A 24,585-nucleotide genomic window follows, 5' to 3' on the forward strand; every position below is an offset into this window, starting at 1 on the left:
CTCAGTATGCAATTCCCTAGGTATTTTTCACAGCTCCTAGAAGGCCTATAAAGCACATATAAGTTACTCTCTTTCCAAACAAAAAGTGGCATTCATAAGTAGTCTTTGGGATTAACACATACCATTTAAAAATGGCACTAAGGAAGAGGCAGAGAGGAACAGATTATTGGTGCTTGTACAGAAAAACATCAACCGCCCAACCATTTCATGCTATACCTGGGAATGGTCAATATGTTTAAGAATGAAGAGCAAGGCTCTTAAGTCTTGATTTTAGAAATTGGAGGGTGCAAAAGACCTTAAAGATGATGCAGCAGACTTTAAATGTAATTTGGGAGCAAGGGATTAACATGACAACGTCTAGGCTGTTTAAATTTCTATATCTTTGAATAGTAATCAGTATAATTGAGTTCTTCAAATGCCAATATATAGAGAGTTATGCAAAAGAAACAATTGTTGGACGGAATGCTGGACAATGCAAACATTCAGCCCCAGTCACAAGGTTCTGGGTAATCCATCATTCTTTTGCTCACCATACCACCCCAGTTTGGACCCAGCCATATGCAAATCAGTTTTAACCCTGTTCTTTGTGGGAACAGTCCAGCCCAAACTGCCAAGCCATGTCCTCCCTAGACCGGAAACAAGCATTCCGGGACCGGTTTCAGGGCATCACCCTTCATCAGCCAGGCTAACTTGAATCCAGTGGTGTAGTGAGCACAAGACTCACGTCTGGGCATACCCTTCCCACTTAGGGCGAAATAAGCAAAAGAAACAATTGATGGACAGAATGCTGGACAATGCAAACATTCATCCCCATTCACAAGGATATAGGTTTAATCCATAATTATTTTGCTCACCACACCACCCCAGTTGGACCCAGCCATATGCAAATCTGTCTTGACCCTGTTCCTTGTGGGAACAGTCTAGCCCGAACTGCCAAGCCAGGTCCTCCCTGGACCGGAAACAAGCATCCTGGGAATAGTTTCAGGGCATCACCCTTCATCACCCTTCATCAGCCAGGCTAGCTTGGATACAGTGGTGTAGTGAGCACAGGACCCATGTCTGGGCATACCCTTCCCACTTAGGGCGACATATGCAAATAAAACAATTTATGGACGGAATACTCGAAATATCTATATCTTTAAATAGTAATCAATATAATTGAGTTCTTCAAAGGCCAATATATGGAGAGTTTTTGCAAAAGAAACAATTGATGGACGGAATGTTGGACAGTGCAAACATTCACCCTCAGTCACCCATTTGGCACCCCGAGTGGGATGGGTGTGACCAGATGTGGGTCCTGTCCTCTCCATGCCACTGGAGTCAAGCTATCCTGGCTTAAGAGGGGCGGAAACCCCAAAGCCAATCCTAGGAACCTTGTTTCCAGTCCAGGGAGGACCTGGCCTGGCCGTTTGGGCTGGACTGTTCCTATTGGTCGCAGGGTCAAGACTGATTTGCATATGGCTGGGTCCAAACAAGAATGGTATGATGAGCAAAAAAACTATGGATTTAGGCCCAGATCTCTGTACTGGGGTGAATGTATGGCATTGTTCTGCATTCTGTCCATCAATTGTGCTTTTTTCATTTGTCACCCAAAGTGGGTGAGGGTATGCCCATACGTGGGTCCAGTGCACTCCATGCCACTAGAGTCAAGCTATCCTGGCTGAAGAGGGGTGAAACCCTGAAACCGGTTCCAGGATGCTTGTTTCCAGTTCAGGGAGGACCTAGCATGGGAGTTTGGGCTGCACTGTTCCCATTGGGCGTAGGCTCAAGACTGATTTGCATACGACTGGGTCCAAAGTGGAATGGCACGGTGAGATAAAAAAAATTGGATTTAGGCCAAGATCTCTGTACTGGGTGAATGTATGACATTGTTCTGCATTCTGTCCATCAATTGTACTTTTTGCATTTGTCACCCCGAGTTGGACGGGTGTGCCCAGACATGGGTCCCATGCTCTCCGTGCCACTGCAGTAAAGCTATCCTGGCTGAAGAGAGGTGATACCCCGAAACTGGTCCTAGAATGCTTGTTTCCAGTCCAGGGAGGACCTGGCCTGGCAGTTTGGGCTGGACAGTTCCCATTGGGTGCAGGGTCAAGACTGATTTGCATATGGCTGGGTCCAAACTGGAATGGCATAGTGAGCAAAAAAACTCTGGATTTAGGCCCAGATCGCTGTACTGGGTGAATGTATGACATTGTTCTGCATTCTGTCCATCAATTGTTTTTTTGAATATATAGAGAGTTGGCATGGTCGAATCACAACGTAATTAAGGCCATAACCACAGTGATTAAGGCACCTTGGGTAATGAACCTAGATATCTTTTTATTTTCCTAATTGTCAAAAAACATATTGAAATCACTGACCCTATTTGTGGTTGCAGAGAAAGCTCACTGCCTATTATTACACCCAGTCTTTTCGCTTGTATTTTTCGGGTTGGAGCCATACGAATTTCTGATGGCTAGTAAGAGGGATTTCATAGGTCTACTTTATTATTCAAAATAGCAATTTTGGTTTTATCTGCATTGAGTTTTAAATATTTACTGCACTTCGATTCTCTGATAAAACTCATGACTGTTTGAAAGTTTTCCTGAGACAGAAGAGCCATCAAATCTGAATAGTAAATGAGAGTCATCAGCATAACTGTACATTCTACAATTAATTCCTGCTAGTGCATGGATGAGGGGTCTAATAAAAATGTGAAATAGGTGGGGTGAAAGGGATGAATCCCATACTCCAACTATCAAACAGTGGCCTTAAAGGGGCCCAGATGAACACATTGCGTCTGATCCTCCAGATAGGATCTAATCCATTCAAAAGCCCACCAAAGCTTCCACGTGGGCTATCAACAATTTATAGTCAGCTGTGTCAAAGTCTGCCGAAAGATCTAACAAAACTATAGCAGATATCAGACTTTTATCACACTTGTTTCGCTTATCGATTCAGTGCGGTGTGCTGGACGGAAGTCAGCCTGGCTCGGATTTAGGCATTGAGAGGTTTGGAGGTGAGAGAAAATTACCTGCAAACAGTGGGCCTTCTAATGTTTATTAGGAAATGACATCAGGGAAATGGGATGGTTCATTTTTAACAGTAAAGGATCTTCATGTTGATTTTTGTGGAGCATAATTACTACTGCCTCTTTAAATGAACTTGCTACTCTTCTTTGTAACAAAAAAATACTTAATAGAGATTAAATGGGCCTCACAATTTCAGGTAGAACTTTTATTTAAACTTTGGCGGACAAGGGTCATTCAGTGAACCAGAATTCATATTAGGCATCAGCGGGGAACGGGCCACATGCATCATTGTTTGATTTTGCAATTCCTAATTTGCGATTTTTAGGGAATCTCAAATTAGGAATTGCAAAACGGGATGCATGATTTTTTCCCCATAATATTTGAGAATCTGTAAAAATCGCAATTTTTACCGATTCGCAAATATTATGGGAATACTAAATTGCGATTTCGCAATTTCCATTGATTCCTATGGGCCAAAAGGCCCATAGGAATCAATGGGAAGGCATTTTCAAATTGCGATTTTCTTTTTTAGAATCGCAATTTGTTCATGCATTACATGGGTGCACGGGGGGTCCAAAGGACCCCCCCTGCACCCCTGTAATGTATTTTTAAGTGCATGTTTCACACACACATGTCCTAAGGACATGTGTGTCTGTAACATTACACTTTAAAAAATGCATTTTTGTGCTTATTTAAACATTTTCGCAAATTACCACGAGGCTCAACCTCGTGGTAATTTGCACCCCCTATTTTGAAATTCGCAAATTTCAAAACAATGATGCATTGCTTTTAAGGAATCGCAAAATTGCGATTCCTTAAAAGCAATCGCATTTTTGGAAATCGCTAAAAATAGCGAATTTCACAAAAATGCATGATGCATCCCAAAAACGTATTTAGGAAGTGCAAACGGCCGGATTTACCGATTCGCACCGTTTGCACTTCCTAAATAGGTTGATGCATGTGCCCCGATGTTCTTTATTAAGAAGATGAAAAGTAGAAAGAGTACGCGAGTTCCTATTTGAGGAAGGTAAAATCAACTCCCTGTTGCAAGATGAGATGCTGTCTTCGATCAATTTTATTTTGCCAATAAAATATTCCTCAAGATACAAAATTCTTGAGTAGTAGTCATTTTCAGAGACAAATTATCTGGCTTGGAATGACACTTTTAAAGATGTTCTTTTGTTTATTAACGGACTGCATTCTTTTATAAGTTAAGATTAGAGCCTTAGTATGTCATAACAATCATTTATACCTTCTTTAAAGAGGACTCTATTTTCATATGTGTAGTCTCTGTGCCATTTTCGTTCCAATTTGAAGAGCTTTAATTTGGCAGATTTTAGTTGATTGGAGAACCATTGAGTGGATTCAACCCGTCTAATAGTTTTTGATCAAGTCAACGGGGCATGCTTTCACAGGGTGTAAACAGCCATTGATGAATTTCATTTTCGGTTAAATGAACATCTTGCCTAAGATGCACCATGGGGGGATAAACGCCAATGAGAAGCAATTAAGCTAGACCAGGAACTTCCTTTTCTAGTATATTTTCTTAAATTGAACCAGAAATGGAGATCTATCATACTGAATTGGCATGTTCCATCCGAAGAAATGGAGGACTATTCACTGAGGAACTTTAAAGAAATATCCTGTTGGAAACAGGCTGCAACAGAGGCGTGAATGCCCTGCAGCCTTTAGAGACATCCAAAAGGTTTGGTACCTAGGTAGTAAGTGCCAGGGGAAAGACAAGATTTCATGGGTATCACTACTAGTGGTTCACAAGAAGGAAACAGAGAAACAGAGTACCAGGTAACAAAGGAAGAGTCTGGTTAACATCCCAAATGAGATTTATGTACCCATTGGTCCCAGTGTCAGCAGTGAGTCTTGCAATTGATAACATTTTCTTACAACGACAACGTACTTCATTCCACCCAGCCCAGGGTGACAACGATTCTAAAAAAATGTGTCTGAACTGTTGAATCTCCACAGAATGGAGGAAACCAGGGTGACCATGAGTCAAATAATACTTACCCTTGTGATTCATAACTGGGCATAGTATGGAAAATTGTTTAAGTGTTAATGACACGTAGTTTAACACATGCAGAAAAATATCAACTTTCACACTGATCAGAAAAGACAAATAACTCTTAGAACCAACCATCTAGCTACCTTTAGCACCTTTCTTAAATACACTGCCTTTAGAGTCATCCAAAAGGTTTGGTACCTAGGTAGTAAGTGCCAGGGGGAAGACAAGATTTCATGGGTATCACTTCTAGTGGTTCACAAGAAGGAAACAGAATAGCAGGTATCAATCAATCAGGAGTTTGTTAAAGCGCAACTACTCACCCGTAAGGGTCTCAAGGCGCTAGGGGTGGGGGGGGGGGTGCAGGTTCCATTCCATCAAGGAGGGGGTCTGTCGAAGAGCCAGGTTTTGAGGTTTCTTGCGAAGATGGGGAGCGATGTTGTCTGTCTAAGGTGGAGCGGAAGGGCGTTCCATGCTTTGGCCGTGAGGAAGGAGAAGGAGCGGCCTCCCGATCTGGTCTTTCTGGTGCGGGGGACCTCGGCGTAGGAGAACTGGGCTGATCGTAGGGTCCTTTGGGGTGCGTGGAATTTGAGCCGGCTGTTCAGGTATGCTGGTCCGGTGCCGTGGAGGGCCTTGTGTGTGTGGGTGAGCATCTTAAAGGTGATACTCGCCTCGACGGGGAGCCAGTGGAGTGTGCGCAGGTGCTGGGAGGTGTGGCAGTGTTTTGGCAGGTTGAGGACCAGTCTTGCGGCGGCGTTCTGGATGTTCTGTAGCTTGCGGATGAGGTTTTTGTTTATTCCGGCGTAGAGTGCGTTGCCGTAGTCGAGTCTGCTGGTGACCAGGGCGTGAGTGACTGTCTTTTGGTGTTCGAGGGGGATCCATTTGAAGGTCTTACGAAGGAGGCGGAGGGTGTGGAAGCAGGAAGATGAGACAGAGTTGATCTGGCGGTCCATTTTGAGCTCGGAGTCCAGGATGATTCCCAGGTTGCGTGCGTGGTCTGTGGGGGTTGGCGGGTTTCCGAGGGCAGTGGGCCACCAGGTGTCGCTCCAGGCGTCGGGGTTTGGGCCCTTGATGAGTACTTCTGTTTTGTTGGTGTTTAGTTGTAGGCAGCTGTTTTTCATCCATTTGGCAACGGCTTCCATGCCTTCTCGAAAGTTGCGTCTGGCGGTGTTGGGCTTGTTGGATAGGGAAAGGATGTGCTGGGTGTCGTCTGCGTATGACACGATATTGAGTCCGTAAGTTCTGACGATGGGGGCAAGTGGAGCCATGTAGACGTTGAAGAGCGTCGGGCTGAGGGAGGAGCCCTGGGGGACTCCGCAGGTGGTAGGTGTGGGGTCTGAGAGGAAAGGGGGGAGTCTGACCCATTGCGTCCTGCCGGAGAGGAAGGAGCAGATCCAGTCGAGGGCCTTGTCCTGGATTCCTGCGTCGTAGAGTCTGCGTATTAGGGTGCGGTGGGAGACTGTGTCGAACGCCGCTGATAGGTCTAGGTAACAAAGGAAGAGTCTGATTAACATCCCAAATGAGATTTATGTACCCATTGGTCCCAGTGTCAGCAGAGAGTCATGCAATTGATAACATTTTCTTACAACAACAATGTACTTTATTCCACCCTGCCCAGGGTGACAACGATTCTAAAAAATTGTGTCTGAACTGTTGAATCTCCACAGAATGGAGGAAACCAGGGTGACCATGAGTCAAATAATACTTACCCTTGTGATTCAAAACTGGGCATAGTATGGAAAATTGTTTTAGTGTTAATGACACATAGTTTAACACATGGAGAAAAATATCAACTTTCACACTGATCAGAAAAGACAAATAACTCTTAGAACCAACCATCCAGATAACTTTAGCACCTTTCTTAAATACACTGTCTTGGTTGGCAACTAATAACTAAGTTTCACCTATATTTCAGATTACTTTCTGAAAAAGGAACGAGGAAACTTCTATGTGTGATTGAAACATGTCAATGAGATCACGCTTGGTCATCTCCAGGTTCCTAACCTACACCAGCTACTCTCTCCCATAGTCCCGGCATGACTATTTAAGTGCTGGATTTCAGGCTCTCTGTCAGACTTAGGAAAGGTTCGTATTGCACTACATTGCTATAATTGATAATGACTCATAATACTATTGTATCCACAACACCGATCTACCACTACATTGCATGATAAGTGTATATGTGCTATTCTTAAATCCGCCCATATTTATCTCTGGAGGTGAATAGAAGTGAAATTAAGAACAGTAATAACATACTTATCTTACAATATTTAGTAGGCCAATGGAATGGATGTATTAGTGTCATGAGATACATTGAGTGAAGTATATTGCATATAATATAATCAACCACCACCGGGACATGTGTCTAAACAAACACTGAGGTTTGTCAAAAGCATTTCAGATGCTCCTCGAACACTCTTGTGTGCATTTATGTTTCTGTTATTACAAAAGCAGCAGTTTATAGAATACTTCAACCACACCCCTCAAGTGTGTTGTATAAATAAAAGTCTCAGATGTATTTTCGACCTCCATTTCTAGGCAATCCAACACTCATCCCTAACATTTAGCACAGAAAATACAGCGAGAACTGCCCAAACGGGGATATGATCCTCAATATTTCTATCTCTTTGGCCCTTTTCTTCTCCTCTCTTCATTTTGGAACTTCTTGCAGCAGTCCCCGTGATGCTGTCGCTCGTTACCCAGGAGACATTCAGATAGGAGCGCTTTTCCCAATTCACTCTGCGATTTCGAATTTAGACAATCGCGAGCGGCCAGATGATTTCAACTGCACAGGGTGAGTACAAATGTATTATATAAATTAGCATAATTTATTTGGAAATTAAGAGTAGGCATGTTTATTCGGAGCGTTTTGGGATTATCTGAGGACTAGCAATAACCAGAGCCGTCTAAACTGGATGCCTGCTTAGCAAAATAAAAATGTACAATTATAGCCCTTTCTGTATTTTAATCTTATGTATTTTGAAGGGCTGTATATTGTAAGGTTTCCCAATATTGGAATCGTGCTCAACACGTAATCCATTTTCTTTTAAAGGAACCATTTTAAGATTTTCATCTTCCACAATTTAGAGTAGGAGGCACACAATTTGCTTTCAAAATCAGGCAGTAAATAATGGAATGTGTTAATATTATCTACGAATTAGATGAACGATTTGCACTGAATTCCGAGCAATAGGTTTAACCATATCAAATCATTATTCAAACTCACAAAGCAAGAATGTGTTATAACTTTAAAATGGATTGATAAATAGAGTACGAGAGAAGCAAGTGGCAATGCCAGTAGGCCAGACTATATTTGGGTAATGAATATACACAGCAATTGTGCATGCCTGTTTTTGGATGTGTTGCCACATTACTGCCAGACCTTTTGGCTTTGCCATTGCTTGTTGAATCATTTAAAAGCGCTGATTAAAGCACATGCGGCAGCAATGCAAACCCCTTCTTATATAAGTTACTGAGAGGCAACATGCAAAACTATGCAAAACTCCTCAGTAAGTAAACACAAGAATTAATACAGCATGGGAATAAAGTAGCAGCTCTAATACCACCCTGCATAGGAGGGCAATAGTGCAGCCCTGGCAGCAGCAGTGTAGGTTTTCCTCACATCAAGACCACCCGTCATGGTCCCTAATAAAAGCAAGGAAAATTAGTCCCTCCTAGCTATCCATTGGATAACAAAATACTTTCATATTCAGGATACAGTGGGTGCCACACATTCCTAGGCCCCAGCGCCATGTTTAATGCTTCCCTACCCTCTTGGGCCCCACAAACCACCCCCCCACACACACACACACTGCTGTAAAAAATGGTATGATTAATAAGAAAACAAAGTGTTGATAGACCTTAGACACACTGATGAAAGGACACACACAAAGTACAACCAACTGCTGGTTGTGGCTGAAAAAAGCAATTACCCTCACATAGTGGAATTTGCCAGCAACAGGGCATGTTATGCAATACCGCATCCTGTGGGCATTGAATTTAGAGCAACAACCTGTAGGATTGAGAAAAGTAAGGGACATATTATCAAGACAGGTGATACAATTATTGCCGTTTTAGCGGCAGAAAACTGCTCTGCTCCTCATGACTCACCCTCAAGTGAACACCCCACAGAAAACTTTGAGGTTCACTTTAAAAATTAGCGTAGAGGCCTTTGCAGGTTTTGCCTAGAAACATTTAGGGCTGAATACGATGTCACTGCTGCAGTCTCAGGACCAACCGACCTCCTGTTGGCGGTCCCGAAATGCAATTACACACATGGTCTGGTCGCGTACTCCCATTTTTTTATGGGATCTGAACCGGCTGTAGCACAAGTTCCTATAGAGAATTGAGAACCCGTGCAAATCCCTGAAAAGTGGGGTAGGCACCTCACGGCGCCTGCCACATGGTGCAGGGATTTACAGGGAGGGACCATAGGTGGCCCCTCTGCCCCCAACAGGAGGGCAAAGGGTAAAGGGGGCCCTGCTAGGTGTCTCCAAAGGCACTTTCCAACAGCAAATCCATGTAGAAAAATCTGACATGGATTTGCTCTCTGAAAGCGCCATCATGATCTCGAAGGCGGAAACGCCTTCCTCATGGGATTATGTAGCCCTTCTGACTGGCTGACGGGCTTCTCAAGCCCATTGGACGTCTGCCGGATTGACCGTCCAGTTTGAATTCTGACCAGCGTAATTGTAATATGGCTGTCGGTAGTCAAACCAGGGATGTATGTCGGACACCTGATTGGAGGCTTTCCAACTGACATCCTAATTAGCCCCCTAATGTTTTTTCAAAGACACTCTTAAATGCCGGGGAACAAATTCTGCCCAGTTGTTGACAATTATTCTACTGTCTTTAATTTCCCTTTCTCTGGCAGCAAAATGAGGGTATTTTGTAACTCGACTCCACCAACTTTCTTGATGGTGTACATGCAAGTGTGAAATGAGAAGCTACAGCAGGTCAATGTTATATAACAGACTAGCAGCCAATCCCGACATTGTCCGGGTATGAATTGCTGCCGGCCAGTAGTATATTGTTTTGTATGATTTCATTTTGATAGCATTTCTTATCTGTGACAGGCCTGTGAAACGCTCCGATTCACAGTGCACCGCTGATGCTCTTAAGAGTGCGCGTTCAGTAGTGTGTGAACTCGAGTTTCCCTACTTCACTTTTCCTTGCAATATTATATTACAGAAGAACACATTCATTTGTGGTAGGCACGGGGAGACAAAGCGATTTGCCTGGAATCACAGGATGTTGAGCTGATGCCGAGATTCAAACGTAGCTCCCCAGCTCTTAAGTTCGCAATTCTAGAACTTGTGGCGGGAGGTGTGTCTAAAAGTGTATGTCGGTGCTGGCCATCAATGAGAGAGACCTGTGCGTTTTTCAATTGGGTGGTGAAAATATATGAGTATGTTGCTGGATATGTGGGCCGCCGTGCCAACAATGTACTTAGGGGAGGGTAAACACCCATTATTACGCAACTTACTTTCCGCATACCATCATTCCGCATACTTTCATTACGAAAGTACCATGACTCCGCAATGCCATTATAACGTATGGCATTACATTTTATATGCTTTTACCATGCATACATTTACAACAAAATTCGTTGTAAATGCATGAATGGTAAAAGCATGTTTTTTTTAATGTTTGGAAAAGGTAAGTATGGTTATAGGGGTATATGTTTTGGGGTACTGAGGTATATGTTTTGGGGTGTTTGGGTATTTTAAGAGTTCAGATATAGTTTTGGGTTATGGGGTACAGGGGTAGTTTTAGGGTTTAGGGATAGGTTTGGGTTTTGGGGGATAGGGGTATTTTTAGGGCTCAGGGGTAGGTTTGGGTTTTGGGGTACAGGGGTATTTTAAGGGTTCGGGGCTAGGTTTGGGTATTTATTTATTTATTTATTTTGCAACTTAGAGGGGTAGAGGGGTAGAGGGGTATTTTTGGGTTCAGGGGTAGGTTTGGGTTTTGGGGTATAGGGGTATTTTTAAGTTTCAGGGGTAGGTTTGGGTTTTGAGGTATAGGGGTATTTATAGGGTTCAGGGCTAGGTTTGGGATTTGGGCTACAGGGGTATTTTTATAGGGTTAAGATGGGTTAGTGTTTAAGGGTGTTGGGGTATTTTAAGGAGTGAGGGTGGGTTATGATTATGGGGTACAGGGGTATTTAAAGGAAGCAGGGTGGGATTCGTTTTTAGGGTGTAAAGGGTAATAAAATAAAAAAATGCATACAAATAATATAAATAATGCAATTTAAAAGAATAAATGTTTTATTTACATTTAAAAAATGTGTATATATATGGATTTCCTCCCCAAAGTTCATAAGATGGTTACCCCTTTCCCGGGACGTCCGATTATATCTGCACAAGGTAGCATGAATAAAAACATTTCAAAATATGTGGGTTTTTATCTCCAGCCACACATGACAAATTTACCCTCGTATTTGAAAGATACCACTAACTTTTTAATTAAGATCAAGAACGTTAATTGGTGTGCTGATTATCTATTTTTGGTGATGGATATAGAATCTCTTTATACTTCAATCAATCATCACCATGGCATTAGAGCCATTGAGCATTTTTTGAACAGCTGTGATGTACTCTTACGGGGTCACAATGAGATGCTAATTAAAATGATAAAAATGTCTCAATATAAACTTCTTCAGATTTTAGAGCAACATCTACCAGCAGTTGTGTGGGGTGGCAATGGGTTTGTGCTTCTCCCCCAGCTATTCATGCTTGCATGTTGACTGGTGGGAGAAGCACGTGTTCGGCGACACACACCAACACTGGTGGCAAAACATTGTCCACTACCAGCATTACATCGATGATGTATGCATAATCTGGAGAGGTTCCACTGATGATGCGATGGCATTTGTACGCGAGATCAATAACAATGAGGTTAATCTTAGATTTACGCCCACTGTTAACAACAAGTTGGCTGACTTCTTAGATGTACAGCTCTATGTGGAAAATGATGTGCTTAACACCAGGCTTCATCATAAGTCCACGGCGGGCAATTCGATTATTCATGCCCAGACTGCTCACCCTGTTCATACGATCAACAGCATTCCTTACGGAGAGTTTATTCGTATCCGTTGGATATGCAGTGACAGGGCAGCAGCTGATATTTGTTTAGCTGAATCAGTACAGCGATTCCGTAACAGGGGTTAAGCTTTGAATAAAGCGAAGCTACCTGATCGGGATGTCTTATTACTATCTACTCCCAAAGAACCTGCCTCCAACATCACTGAATGCTCAGTAAGAATCATTACTACATTCTGCACCCAAGAAAGAGCTATTCGTCGTTTCATTTGTGCAGAGTGGCCTATTGTCTTAACTGACAATATCTTGGGACCAATTATGCCTAGTCAGCCAGCTATCACGTTCAGAAGGGCGCCTTCCATGCGTGACGCCCTAGACAGACCTATGCCTGAGGTTTCATCCAAAAAATCCTGGCTCTGTAGAATGGGATTCTTTAAACGCACATCGTTCCCTGCCTGCACTTTTGCAAAAAATAGCACCCACTATGGGACAGCTTTTAGTGAAAATAAAATACCTATTCAAGAATATTTACCGTGCAGGTCTGAGTTTGTGATTTATAAACTCAAATGTACCTGCAATCTTGAATACATAGGCAGCATTAAGCTCCCTGTGTATAAACGCATTTTGCAGCACATAAGGGCCATCGTGAATTCCGACACCAATTATCCGGTGGCAAGACATTTCAAGGCCATTCACAAATAACAGCTGAAGGATCTCGAATATACTGTCTTGTGCTCTGTTCCGAACCCCGGACGGGGTGGGAACCTTGAAAAGCTACTAAGACAGAAAGAATCTCACTTTATTCTATCCCTCGATACCAGAGCTCCCAATGGGTTAAATTTAATAGAAGATTTACATAATTTTCTTTGAAATTCACGCAACCTTAGGTTTTCGTATATCTTTTCCTTTTTGTTATGCATAAATGAGTAACTTTCTCCAACATGCAGACAAATGTTGAGTTGTCATGAACTTGGGTAATTCATATCGTTTCACAACTGTGATTCCATCTATAATAAATTGTGATTATCAATCAGCTAATATTTAATCATATAGCGATATATGTTTCCTTTTTCAATGAAATGCAGTCACAATGTAAATTTAGACTTGTTTGATTATGTGTCGAAAATTTGTAAAATATCAAGAAGTTTTTCTCTTTCTAGTTGCCTCCTAACTGCTGATATTTAATTAATTATTTATGCACTATTTTTGCACCATTTAAAGCCTTTTTTTGTATATCACTAATGCACTTTTTTGGACAAGAAAAACGCCACCTTTTTGAGAGACTTTTTTATAAAAATCTGATTCATTATGTTGATTACCTTTATTGACCACATTTAACAGATTAACTGATAATTGCCATTGGTATTGACTTACGAACTTTTTGGCATCACCGTTGAATTATTTTTTTTATAATTGATATCTAAATCATGAAGGGTGAAGTCAATTTGTGACACTTGTCGGCATTATTTTTCTAGAACGTATGAGCTCAATTCGCCTAGTCAAAATCGTATCTCAACTCTTAAATATGGTTTTTGTGACACTTGTCATAATAACTTTATTGAAATGTGGTTCACTACGAATTAATTTGGGCATGTAATTGATTTCAGGCTTATTTGTCTCAATCAGCACATTGTAGAATTCTTTAGGCGGATGCATATATAGTCTGTCATTAATTTTTATCACTTTAGGTGTGTGTAAAGTATTTTCTGTTTCTATGTTTACTATAAAAATGCAATGCACTCTGGGGCGCATCATGTGATCAAGCTCCTTTGTGGAGCGAAACGCGTCATGGATTGACACTGGTCGTATTATTTTGATGAATAAAATTCTTACCCTGCTTATAACCTAAGACTGTTTGACGTGCCCTGATTGAAAGGAGGTCTCCACGAGGTCTGCACCTGATCTTTCTCGCCGTGCATTGGCGACCAGGAAATTTTTTCGATATATATATATATATATATATATATATATATATATATATATATATATATATATATATATATATATATATATATATATATTACCTACTGGCGGTCGCCAGTAGGTATATATAGTTAGGATTTTTTCTCTATGGAACTTTTGAAAATTCTATGTCTAATAACTTTGGCGTTTGTGGACGGAATCGGCTGAAATTTTCAGGAAAATGGCACATTTTGTTTCTGAGCAGCCCCCGAAAATTTGGGGGGGGTTCGTCAAGGGGGGGCCGAGAAAAAAGGGGGGTCCCAAAACACGTTTTTCCCATGTTAATTTCCATAGGGCCTTTGGCCTCACTTTTAGCTCGAACGGCTGAATGGATTTGCACGAAACTTGGCAAAATTGTAGGGACTGTTAGCCCGATGTGCCTTTGCTAGGTCTCAATATATGTGCTCCAGTGGATTTTGATAAATTAACGTTCAAAACAAGATATATATCTGTAACAGCGCTCCGGGCTGCGCTCCGGTCCGCTTACTTTTCGCAAAACGGAACTTTGCGCGCAGAAAGCTGATTGGCTCTCCGGTGTCTGTCAACATTCTAAACAGTCCAGAGCGGCCACCATCTTATCTCTCGGTAGGATCGAGAGAGAAGAAGAGGTGAAAAACGAAGGGGGAATTTAATGAAAGGGGGCAAGGTATACCTCTCTTGACCCCCTAGGAATGATGTTGGGGTTATTAAAGGGTCCCGTGGGGAAAATAAAAAAATATATATTTTTCACGGTAGAAGCGCTTCCCGGGCCGCGAACTGGGCCGCAAACTGGTAGCGAAACGGGAATTCGCCATTTTGTGTTTCGTTTTAATTAAATTACTAGGTATAAGGGGGTGCGGGAGACGTATCCTGACCCCTTATGTTTTCTGAGGGTGGCTGAGGAGGCTCATATATGTTGATACATGTCTTCCAGCGGCTGTGCGTGAGCTTTTTTTTTTTTTTTTGCTGCGTGACGTCTGTTAACGTTCGATTCGATGGAAATCAGGAAGTGTTGACCGCCATTTTGACACTGCGAGTAAATATTTTGTTATAAATGAATCCTTATTGATAAACATTGTCTGCGCCATCTTGCCTTTTTGTCCAATGCCACAATTTTGTCGTGCACGGCAGCCATTTTAGATGCCTTGACCAGGCCCACTCTCTGCACGCTGTCGATTCTCAGCACGGCTCCCCACCCTTGCAAGCATCTCCCCCACGCACTGGTCACCCCCGCTCTCTCTCTGATGCATGGGCCATATACTTCTCCCCATCTGCGCTGCTCTTCCCTGAGAATCACACCCTGTGCCCGCCCGACACCTCCCTTTCCCCCTATTCACTACCGCACCCTCTGACACTCCTCTTCCTCTGTGTCCGATTGTCCAGGCCGGACCCAGGCTATCACCTAGCCCTGCGGATGTAGTTTATGGCCCCAGCTGTAGAGAATCCAGACATACCAACCCTCCCGATTCAGGCGTGAGACTACTGATTTCAGTGCTAGTCTCCCGCCTCCCGATTTCTGCAAGCAAAAACCCGGGGGCATATTACCAACAACTAGCGATAATTTTTGTCTCTAACTTGTTTAGAGACAAAAATTATCGCCGCACATCGGCGATTTTTATCGCAGATAAACCTTGCTATTAGCAAGGTTTATCGCAAATGCGATAAAAAACGGCCGCAATGCATGAATATCGCTGAAAAGTCAGCGATATTCATGCATTATCGAGCAAATGCTCTTAGCCATGTTATCCACCTCCCATTGGATAACATGGCTAAGAACTGCTCAGGTCAGGAGTTAGCTTTTGGAGATATTCGCGCTTAGAATATTGGTAATAGGAGATAGCGATGTTAGGGACTGTTTCCAGTCGGTAACATCTTGGCACGCCCACTTTGCATGTCATTAGTGATAAATATCACTGACATGCAAAGCGGGGCCCAAGATGGTCGCTATCTCCTTTTAGCTGTCACTAACTGGTGTTAGCGACAGCTTGGTAATAGGGAGATCATTTTATCTCCGCTTTCTTGGCTTTTAAAGCCAAAAAAGCGGAGATAAACCCCCTTGATAATATGCCCCACGATTCCTCGGGGGTTTCAGCTGACAGGGCTTGGTATTGTGTTACGTGGTAATTTTTCCAGGAAACGTCAGAGGGTCGATGCAGGGGTTCTAGAAGGGGTGATAAACCATTTAAGCCTCATGAACAAGCGCATGGTCTTTTAATGATCTGTGAAGTACTCGGGGCGGCGGTGTGTGTGTGTCCTCTTTCAGGAGCGGGCGGGGGGGGGGCACTGTCAGCAACTTGCCAGGCCAGGCAGTGTTCAACACTTGCATCACCCTTTCTCTGCCTGCTATTGCGCTCCATGCTTCGGAAAGGTAAGAAAAAGAACGTGCATTTGAGTTTGAAATGTCCGATCCTGTAGCAGTACACTTGCAAAGCCCACACATGACAATAACCCGATTCAAGGCCCCATTCACCCGATTTTTTAAAAATATATAGCACTCCAATAAAGTGGGATTATAAAACTTTATTAACTTTTAAATATAACGAACGGAACAAAAACTGTAACAAACATTTAAACATTTTTGACAAAAAAAGCAACAATGGTCAGAAGCTGTCTTTTGTGCGAATAGTCCCAAGGCAGCACAACGTGTTGAGTTCTGGACGGCACCCAGGTGATGTCACCTGGGTGCCGCACTGGTTTTTGGGATCCTACAATGCAGCAAAGAAAAACAGCGTGGGGCGTCCCGGGTGGTGCAGAGGTGGCCTCGTCAGTAGCGGTCTGTTGTGCGAATAGTTCCAAGGCAGCAGAACGCGCTGAGATGTTGATGGCACCCAGGTGATGTCCAGTAAACTGCTGCACTGGTTTTGGTATCCTACAATGCTGCTCCGAAAATTGGTGTGGGGCGGCCGGGGGGGGGCGGCCCGGGGGGGGGGGCGTGGGGGAGGCGGCGTGAACGGGCCTCCCAAGGTGGCGGCCATCCAGCTGAGTTGCGCCCGCTCTTGCGGCTACAGCGTCTCGCTCACCATGGTGTTGATTTGCTCCCACTCTTGCAGTGCAGCGATAGGCGGCTGCCACATGACTCTTAAAATGGCGGACGGCTCTTCGGTTTTGGGCCTGGTCCACTAAAATGGCCCTGGGACACCTTGGAACTCGGACGCTTGCCTGCTAGGGCTTGGGCTCCATTCTCGAAAGCGTCCCCTCAGCCGTGAAGATTCTACAAAAGTCTTGGGGGCCCTCGACTCCTGCAGGCTTCCGGTGGGGAGCGGCTGCCATGATTGCTCGCGGAATGACCACGACGGAGCCACGAGATGGTGGTGCTCTCATGCTGACGCCAGCTTCAGTCTGAATCATCCAGAAACAAGGTGGGGCTTTCATCGTTTGGGAAAAAAAAAAATTCTAAACCAATGAAAAGTGTTATTTTTAGGTCATATGACCAAGCCTTCCATCTTTAGGAAACCAAAAGTAAAATGAACCAATGAAAAGTTTTATAAACAAGTCACATGACCTGTTATGCGGCATAGGGCTACAAAAAGCGTAGAAAATCCGTTGGCACGTGAGGCGGACCGATGTGCGAATAGGCCGAAGGCAGCACAACGCGCCGAGATCCGGATGGCACCGAGTTAGTGTCCAGCAAGTTGCTGCACTGGTGTGGCTATCCTACAATGCTGCGCCGAAAGTCGGCGTGGGGCGCCCCGTTGGCCTGTGAGGTCGCGTCAGTCAGTGGGGGCTGTGCGTCTCCCCCAAGATGGAGGCTCCTCGGCTGCAGTGCGGCGCCCCTTAGAATTTCACTCGCCGTCCAACTCAGTTGCGTCCGCACTTGCGGCTACAGTAGGCCAAAGGCAGCACAACGCGCCGAGATCCGGCTGGCACCGAGGTGGTGTCCAGCAAATTGCTGCACTGGTGTGGCCATCCTACAATGCTGCGCCGAAAGACTGCGTGTCCAGCTGAGTTGCGGACACTCTTGCGGTACAGTGACTCAAACGCGCAGAGATCCGGATGGCACCGAGGTGGTGTCCATCAAATTGCCGCACTGGTGTGGCCATCCTACAATGCTGCGCCGAAAGACGGCGTGTCCAGCTGAGTTGCGGTCACTCTTGCGGTACAGTGACTCGAACGCGCCGAGATCCGGATGGCACCGAGGTGGTGTCCAGCAAGTTGCCGCACTGGTGTGGCCATCCTACAATGCTGCGCCGAAAGACGGCGTGTCCAGCTGAGTTCCGGTCACTCTTGCGGTACAGTGACTCGAACGCGCCGAGATCCGGATGGCACCGAGGTGGTGTCCAGCACGTTGCCGCACTGGTGTGGCCATCCTACAATGCTGCGCCGAAAGTCGGCGTGGGGTGCCCCGTTGGCTTATGAGGTGATGTCAATAGTGGACCGATGTGTGAATAGGTCGGAACCAGCACAAGGCGCCAAGATCCGAATGGCAAGTCCTGGATGTTCAGTGCCATAGTTGAGAGTTCTGAGCAGTGCTTGTAAGACTGTCTGAAGCTTATTTGCACCTGCTGCAGCTTCACTATTGCCCTGGTGTGGCCAAAGGTCGCACATGACATAGGCGGCCGGCTCCCGAGGTCCGACGGAACTTTTTTCCTTTTCCTTTTTGCTTCTTGTCCCACAATCCGTTTCATCTGAAGACATGACCAGGTCCCTGAATGTGTGCAGGGGGACGTTATTGATTGAATCAAAATGGCGGCTTGACACAAAGCTGACTCAAGCGTTGCTGTTGATGCTATACAGACAAAAATTGGTTTTCAGTTTGTACATTCTTCAGGATTTTTTTTTCCATCCAAGGCTGATTGAGAGTTTGTAGAAAAATGGCTTCAGATTTTCCACATACTACTCTTCAACATTCTTCCTAAATGTAACAATGTGAGACTCACTAGGAGAACGGCTGTTTATGTTTCCTTTCAAAATGCTGCCAACAATATTTTCTGAATGGAAGACACCATCTTATAGCATAAAGGGCCGAAAGGGGTTCTGGTCTGGCCGACTTTTGACTATATCTTGGACCTGCCCGGCCTCGCCCAAAATGGCGCCGGTATAAATGGGACTCGTAACTCCTTGTTGTGTACTGGTTGAACAACCTTGATATCACGAGATATGAATGCAGTTTTGATGCTCATGGTGGGCGGGGACGAGAATTGATTGAATATTTCGACATCCCTATTGATATTAAGTTCTGATGTGTTATTGATTACTGTACTATTGAAAGTTCGAATTTCAGTTTGCTCCGTGGCCGGCCCACGTGGTTATAGGCCCGTATTTGTATGCTGACATTTTCACAATAAAGGTTTTTAAAACAAAACATGGTAGTAGTATTTACATTGGTAAAGTTTTTACTTTTAGTCACTGTTTTCGAATCAGTAAAAGGCAAGTGAAATAAAGCAGTCCAATTACATGACGGATAAAAGGTATAATATGTAGGAACGCAGTAAAGATAAATGGTCAAGGGCAGTTGTGTTTTCCTCTCCTGCAACATAAAGTGCTCGATAAGAATCTGATAATCAGGCGTATCGGCGACTAAGACAGCAGGCCGAGTCTCTTTTACTCAACGGCTCCATCATGGAACGAAGAAACGCCCTTTTTCTCGAAAAAGGAATATATTTTACTTGCAGGACAGTTGTAAATTTTCCGGGAAAGTACATTAGCCTGGAATATTATAACATATATGTTATAAAAAAAAAAGTTCGAAACCAATAAAAAGCGTAATTTTTAGGTCATATGACCAAGCTTTTCATCATTAAAATAACAAAAGTAAAATGAACCAATGAAAAGTTTTATTAACAAGTCACATGACCTGTTATGCTTACGTTACGCGCTGCGCGCCGGATCACTTCCGGGTGCGCTAACGCGGCGTGTCATATAACGCATTACGCGACAACGTAGGTCAAGAATATAGTCAAAATGTCTCCACCAACCAGCGTTCGGAACACAACCCCTTTCAGCAGTCCAAAAAGTTCTGTTAAATGACAACAGAGGGGACAGGCAACAAGAACCATCAGTCAAAGAGGGGAGGGCAAGTTCTTCTCTACCGGGTCATGTTGGGGCGCTACCGGAACTGATCGAATTGGTAGTCTACAGTGTTTCTGGATGTTTCAGACTAAAGCTGGCGTCAGCATGAGAGCACTACCATCTCGTAGCTCCGTCGTGGCCATTCCACGAGCAGACATGGCAGCCGCTGCCCACCAGAAGCCTGCGGGAGTCGGGGGGCCCCCAAGACTTTTGTAGAATCTTCACGGCTGAGGGGACGCTTTCGAGAATGGGACCCAAGCCCTATCAGGGAAGCGTCCGAGTTCCAAGGTGTCCCAGGGCCATTTTAGTGGACCAGGCCCAAAACCGAAGAGCCGGCCGCCATTTTGAGAGTCCTGTGGCACCCGCCTATCGCTGCACTGCAAGAGCGGGAGCAACTCAACTACATGGTGAGCGAGACGCTGTAGTCGCAAGAGCGGGCGGTAAACAGCTGAATGGCGCAAGAGGCACAGTGTAGCAAAAGCGGGCGGAATGGCAACTAAAACGGTAAAGGGGCGCCCCACTACAGCGTGTCTTCAGGTCAAACGGATTGTGGGACAAAGTCCAGAATAGAAGAGTCATCAAAAGGCAAAAAGTTCCGCCGGACCCCGGGAGCCGGCCGCCTATGTCGGGGGCGATCTCAGGCTACACCAGTGCTATAAGACTTGGGGAGGGGGTCGGAGCCAAGCGTCTTCTCCGAGTCCGTGCCATCACACCGCCCCTCGGGGGCCTCCGTCAAGCTGTTTAGGGAGGTACCATATAACATTGTTTTCAAATGCAGTCAGGTCCACAAACGACCCTCACTTACTTTGAGAATAGTGAAGCTGCAGTAGGTGGAAATAAGCTTCAGACAGTCTTACAAGCACTGCTTTTCTAAACATTTTTTGATTTTTTTGTATTTTTGCACAGTTTTATATTTTTTTTTGTTTTTGATGGAGGGGAAACAACAAAGCACAGGCATTGAAAAAGGCTCAAACTCAGAACTCTGAACTATGGCACCCAACATACAGGACTTGCCATCCGGATCTTGGCGCCTTGTGCTGCTTCCGACCTATTCACACATCGGTCCACTACTGACATCATCTCATAAACCAACGTAATGTAAATAGTTATTTAATAAAATGTTTTACCCTGTTTTTTTGCTGGTGTGTTGTCTATATTTTTAATATTTGCATAGGGTTTGCCGTTATTTTGGGCGGGGTGGGTGACGGAGCCGAGCTGTCTTGCAGCCCTCATGGTGTGGAGCTCAGTTCATCTCACTATTTTCGTATTTCTCATGAAGGGTTGTTCCTAATATTTCTATTTTCGCGAGGTCAAAAAGAGATCCAATTAGTGGCCTACTGATTTTGCTCGATTACTTTTATTTTTTTACACGATTTTTCACGATTTTTCACTATCTGCAAAGACTAAACAGAGTATTGCGACTTTGTGCTTGTTTGTAAATAGAGAATGAACCAAAGAGAATCAATTGTAAAACAGTAAATGCTTGGATAACAATCAATCAAATGGAGAGACAAGCAGGCACGACGGATTACAACGGGGGTAAAGGCCTGTGTTAACTACTCTTCACTATCTGCAAAGAGAGAGTACTACTAAGAGAAAAGAGGGGAGGGGGGCAGCGTTCAAAGCACATCAGCGTGCATAAACACGAAAATGTTTTTACCTATCACGTACTTGACATTTTACAGCTTTTGATATTTGCTATTAAAAAACCAATGAAATTCACTGAAAAAACCATAGGTTATAGGCCATATATAGTTAGGAATTTGCATTTACAAAACCTTGAAAATTCAATGAAAAAACCATTGGTTATAGAACATATATAGTTAGGAATTTGCATTTACAAAACCTTATTTTACTCGCATAAAACCATTGAAATTCCATATATAGTTAGATGCGCTAACTATATATCGCGCACCCGCAATCCACTGCTGATGATGTCACATATTACATCATTCATGACATGGTCAGTGACATCACTGATGACATCACTGATGACATCTCAAATGACATCACTGATGACATCACTGATGACATATCAAATGACATCACTGATGATATCATTCATGTGATAATACGATGAACCTCTTCAGACTCTAATATAACCTTAGATACAATCAGTGTAAACAGACACTCACAGACTGTCACTCATTCATGGAGTTACTCACACAACTAGTCAGTCATGCAAACAATCAATCACACCTCCATTTCCTCAACTATACAGTTATACAAACTTTACTTATTCAAACATATACTAACACATATTTTCTCTCTTATACAATCACTGATACAAGTTGTCAATGATCCATGCAACCACTGACACATTCACTAGCTCTTATACAGTTATTTATATATGTCAACTCTCACATGTACTGTGTTTTACATATGTACTTACTTTGACATGTAGCACTGAGATATCCATTCACTCACCAATACACTCATGCACACAGTCAACCACCCATACAGCTGTTTCCACATGCAATTTTGAACCCATACATCTAGTGAATCAGCTGTTCACACATCTATGCACAGAGTCACACACCTCCCAGCCACTCACACACATACTCAGTCTCCCATACAAATACTTGGGCAACCAATCAATAACCCATATAGTTACTCATATAGCTACTGATCAACACATGCAGCAGTTTACAGAACAACAGATATAATGATGCACAAATTAATACAGTTTAATCACTAACCCATGCACTCAGTGAGACACATTTAATCACTCCCTCATACAATCAGTCATGCACCTACTAAATCCTTCATTCAGACATTTATACATCCACTCATTCTTCAATATGTAAGACATATTTTAACTTTACAGAAACATACAGTCACTGGATGTTGTCATCAGTGATGTCATCAGTGATGTCACTGACCATGTCATGAATGATGTAATATGTGACATCATCAGCAGTGGATTGCGGGTGCGCGATATATAGTTAGCGCATCTAACTATATATGGAATTTCAATGGTTTTATGCGAGTAAAATAAGGTTTTGTAAATGCAAATTCCTAACTATATATGTTCTATAACCAATGGTTTTTTCATTGAATATATATATATATATATATATATATATATATATATATATATATATATATATATATATATATATATATAGTGCTACCTCCAAAGACCCAAGTGAAAATAAATGGAGGTTTGCTGCAGCCAACTTTGTGTCCGTGATTGCTGTCTGTTTGTATTGGGAGACGGCCGTGGTGTTTTGATTGAGGCTGCCTGCCTCATCACGGACCCCCGCCATGGAGTGGCTGGGAAAGGCACGGTACGGTGAGCTGGTTAGTTCACAATTTTGACTTTATATATACATATATACTAACATATATTTGATGTTTTAATAATGTACTTTTACAATGTATATGACTTTACCACACATGCATTTGCGTTATAATGGCATGCGTGATGAAGTCATATGCGTTGTAAAAGTTTTAGAAATGATGTCTTTGCGGAGTAATAGTCCAGCGTTATAAAAATTGCGGAGTGATGGTATGCGGGATGTTGGTTTGCGGAATATCATCACATATTCCCGGGGGAGGGCTAGTCCCTTTCTTGCTATTTCCGTGGAGGCGGGCCTTGTGTCCGAATGTGCGTGGCGCGAGGCCTGTGCGCAACAGAAGTGGAAAATCTCCAGTGTGCGCTTCAGGTGTCACCGGAAGTTAAGGCGAGATTACATTTCCTGCACAATGGCCCCTGTTTGCGCTCCTTCCAGCCCTTGGGAATAGCGTCATGCCTGACCTCCATACAGTTTAACAGGTGCACATCACTGGGAGCGCGGGGCAAGCACACCCGGAGCTGGAATGTACAGAACCTGGGGAAAAAAACGATGAAATATTGGGTAGAACGCTCGCTTTTTTTCCCTAATCCCGCGCCCCGCACACGCCCACGCCCCCAGCACACGCCCACAGCCCACGATATGAGACATGGCATGACGGGCAGAACGTACCACACGCCCCCAGCGTTTGTCACGCCCCCAGCACATGCCCACAGCACAACGCAGACACGTCCACAAGGGTCTACTTTGCTGGCACGGTTCTTGTACCTTTTAAATGTATATGGTGGCCGTCTGCATAGCATATGTCCTTCTGCTGCAACTGCCCTTTCCAACGCTGTATTGGGTGTTGTGATTGGTGCTTTGGTTCCTGAGATTACCCGCCTCAAAGGTTTGGGCTCTCTCTTTATTATATTATTATAGATATAAATTATACCATCTTTTCCTTACAAACTATCTGTGTATGGCAAACTTGGCGCTAGAATTGCAACATGCATAGATTAGAATAATTTTAGATTAATTTAATTTGTAATGCAACCAAATCACCCTAGAAGAGGTATCTCGGTGCAACACAGCTAATAAAACTGTTGGCAAAGTGAATAGAGCCAGAAATAGTGAAGTTTTAAGAAGTTTTCTAAATTTGCAATGGTCTATGCATTGACGTATAAAGAAGCTTATTCCAAAGCCGAGGGGCAAGGTAGGAAAAAGATCTACCTCCTGAACGGGACTTGCTGATCCATGGTACTTCGAGCAAGGCTTTGTCACTAGATCTT

At 43.7% G+C, this 24,585-nt stretch overlaps 1 protein-coding gene across 2 annotated transcripts in view; it reads left to right on the forward strand.

The window, feature by feature from the left end:
* Positions 1–7,603: 7,603 nt before the first annotated feature.
* Positions 7,604–24,585, forward strand: part of LOC147707950 (G protein-coupled receptor family C group 6 member A-like) — a 341,581-nt gene continuing 324,599 nt past the window's right edge. For both annotated transcript variants that reach the window (XM_086926746.1, XM_086926747.1), the window contains exon 1: positions 7,604–7,822. In XM_086926746.1, the coding sequence (XP_086782872.1) occupies positions 7,632–7,822 (191 nt within the window). In that variant the 5' untranslated portion in view covers positions 7,604–7,631. The remainder of the gene's footprint in view (positions 7,823–24,585) is intronic.

This window comes from Lissotriton vulgaris, chromosome 6 (assembly GCF_964263255.1).
Source record: "Lissotriton vulgaris chromosome 6, aLisVul1.2, whole genome shotgun sequence".
Lineage (NCBI taxonomy): Eukaryota > Metazoa > Chordata > Amphibia > Caudata > Salamandridae > Lissotriton > Lissotriton vulgaris.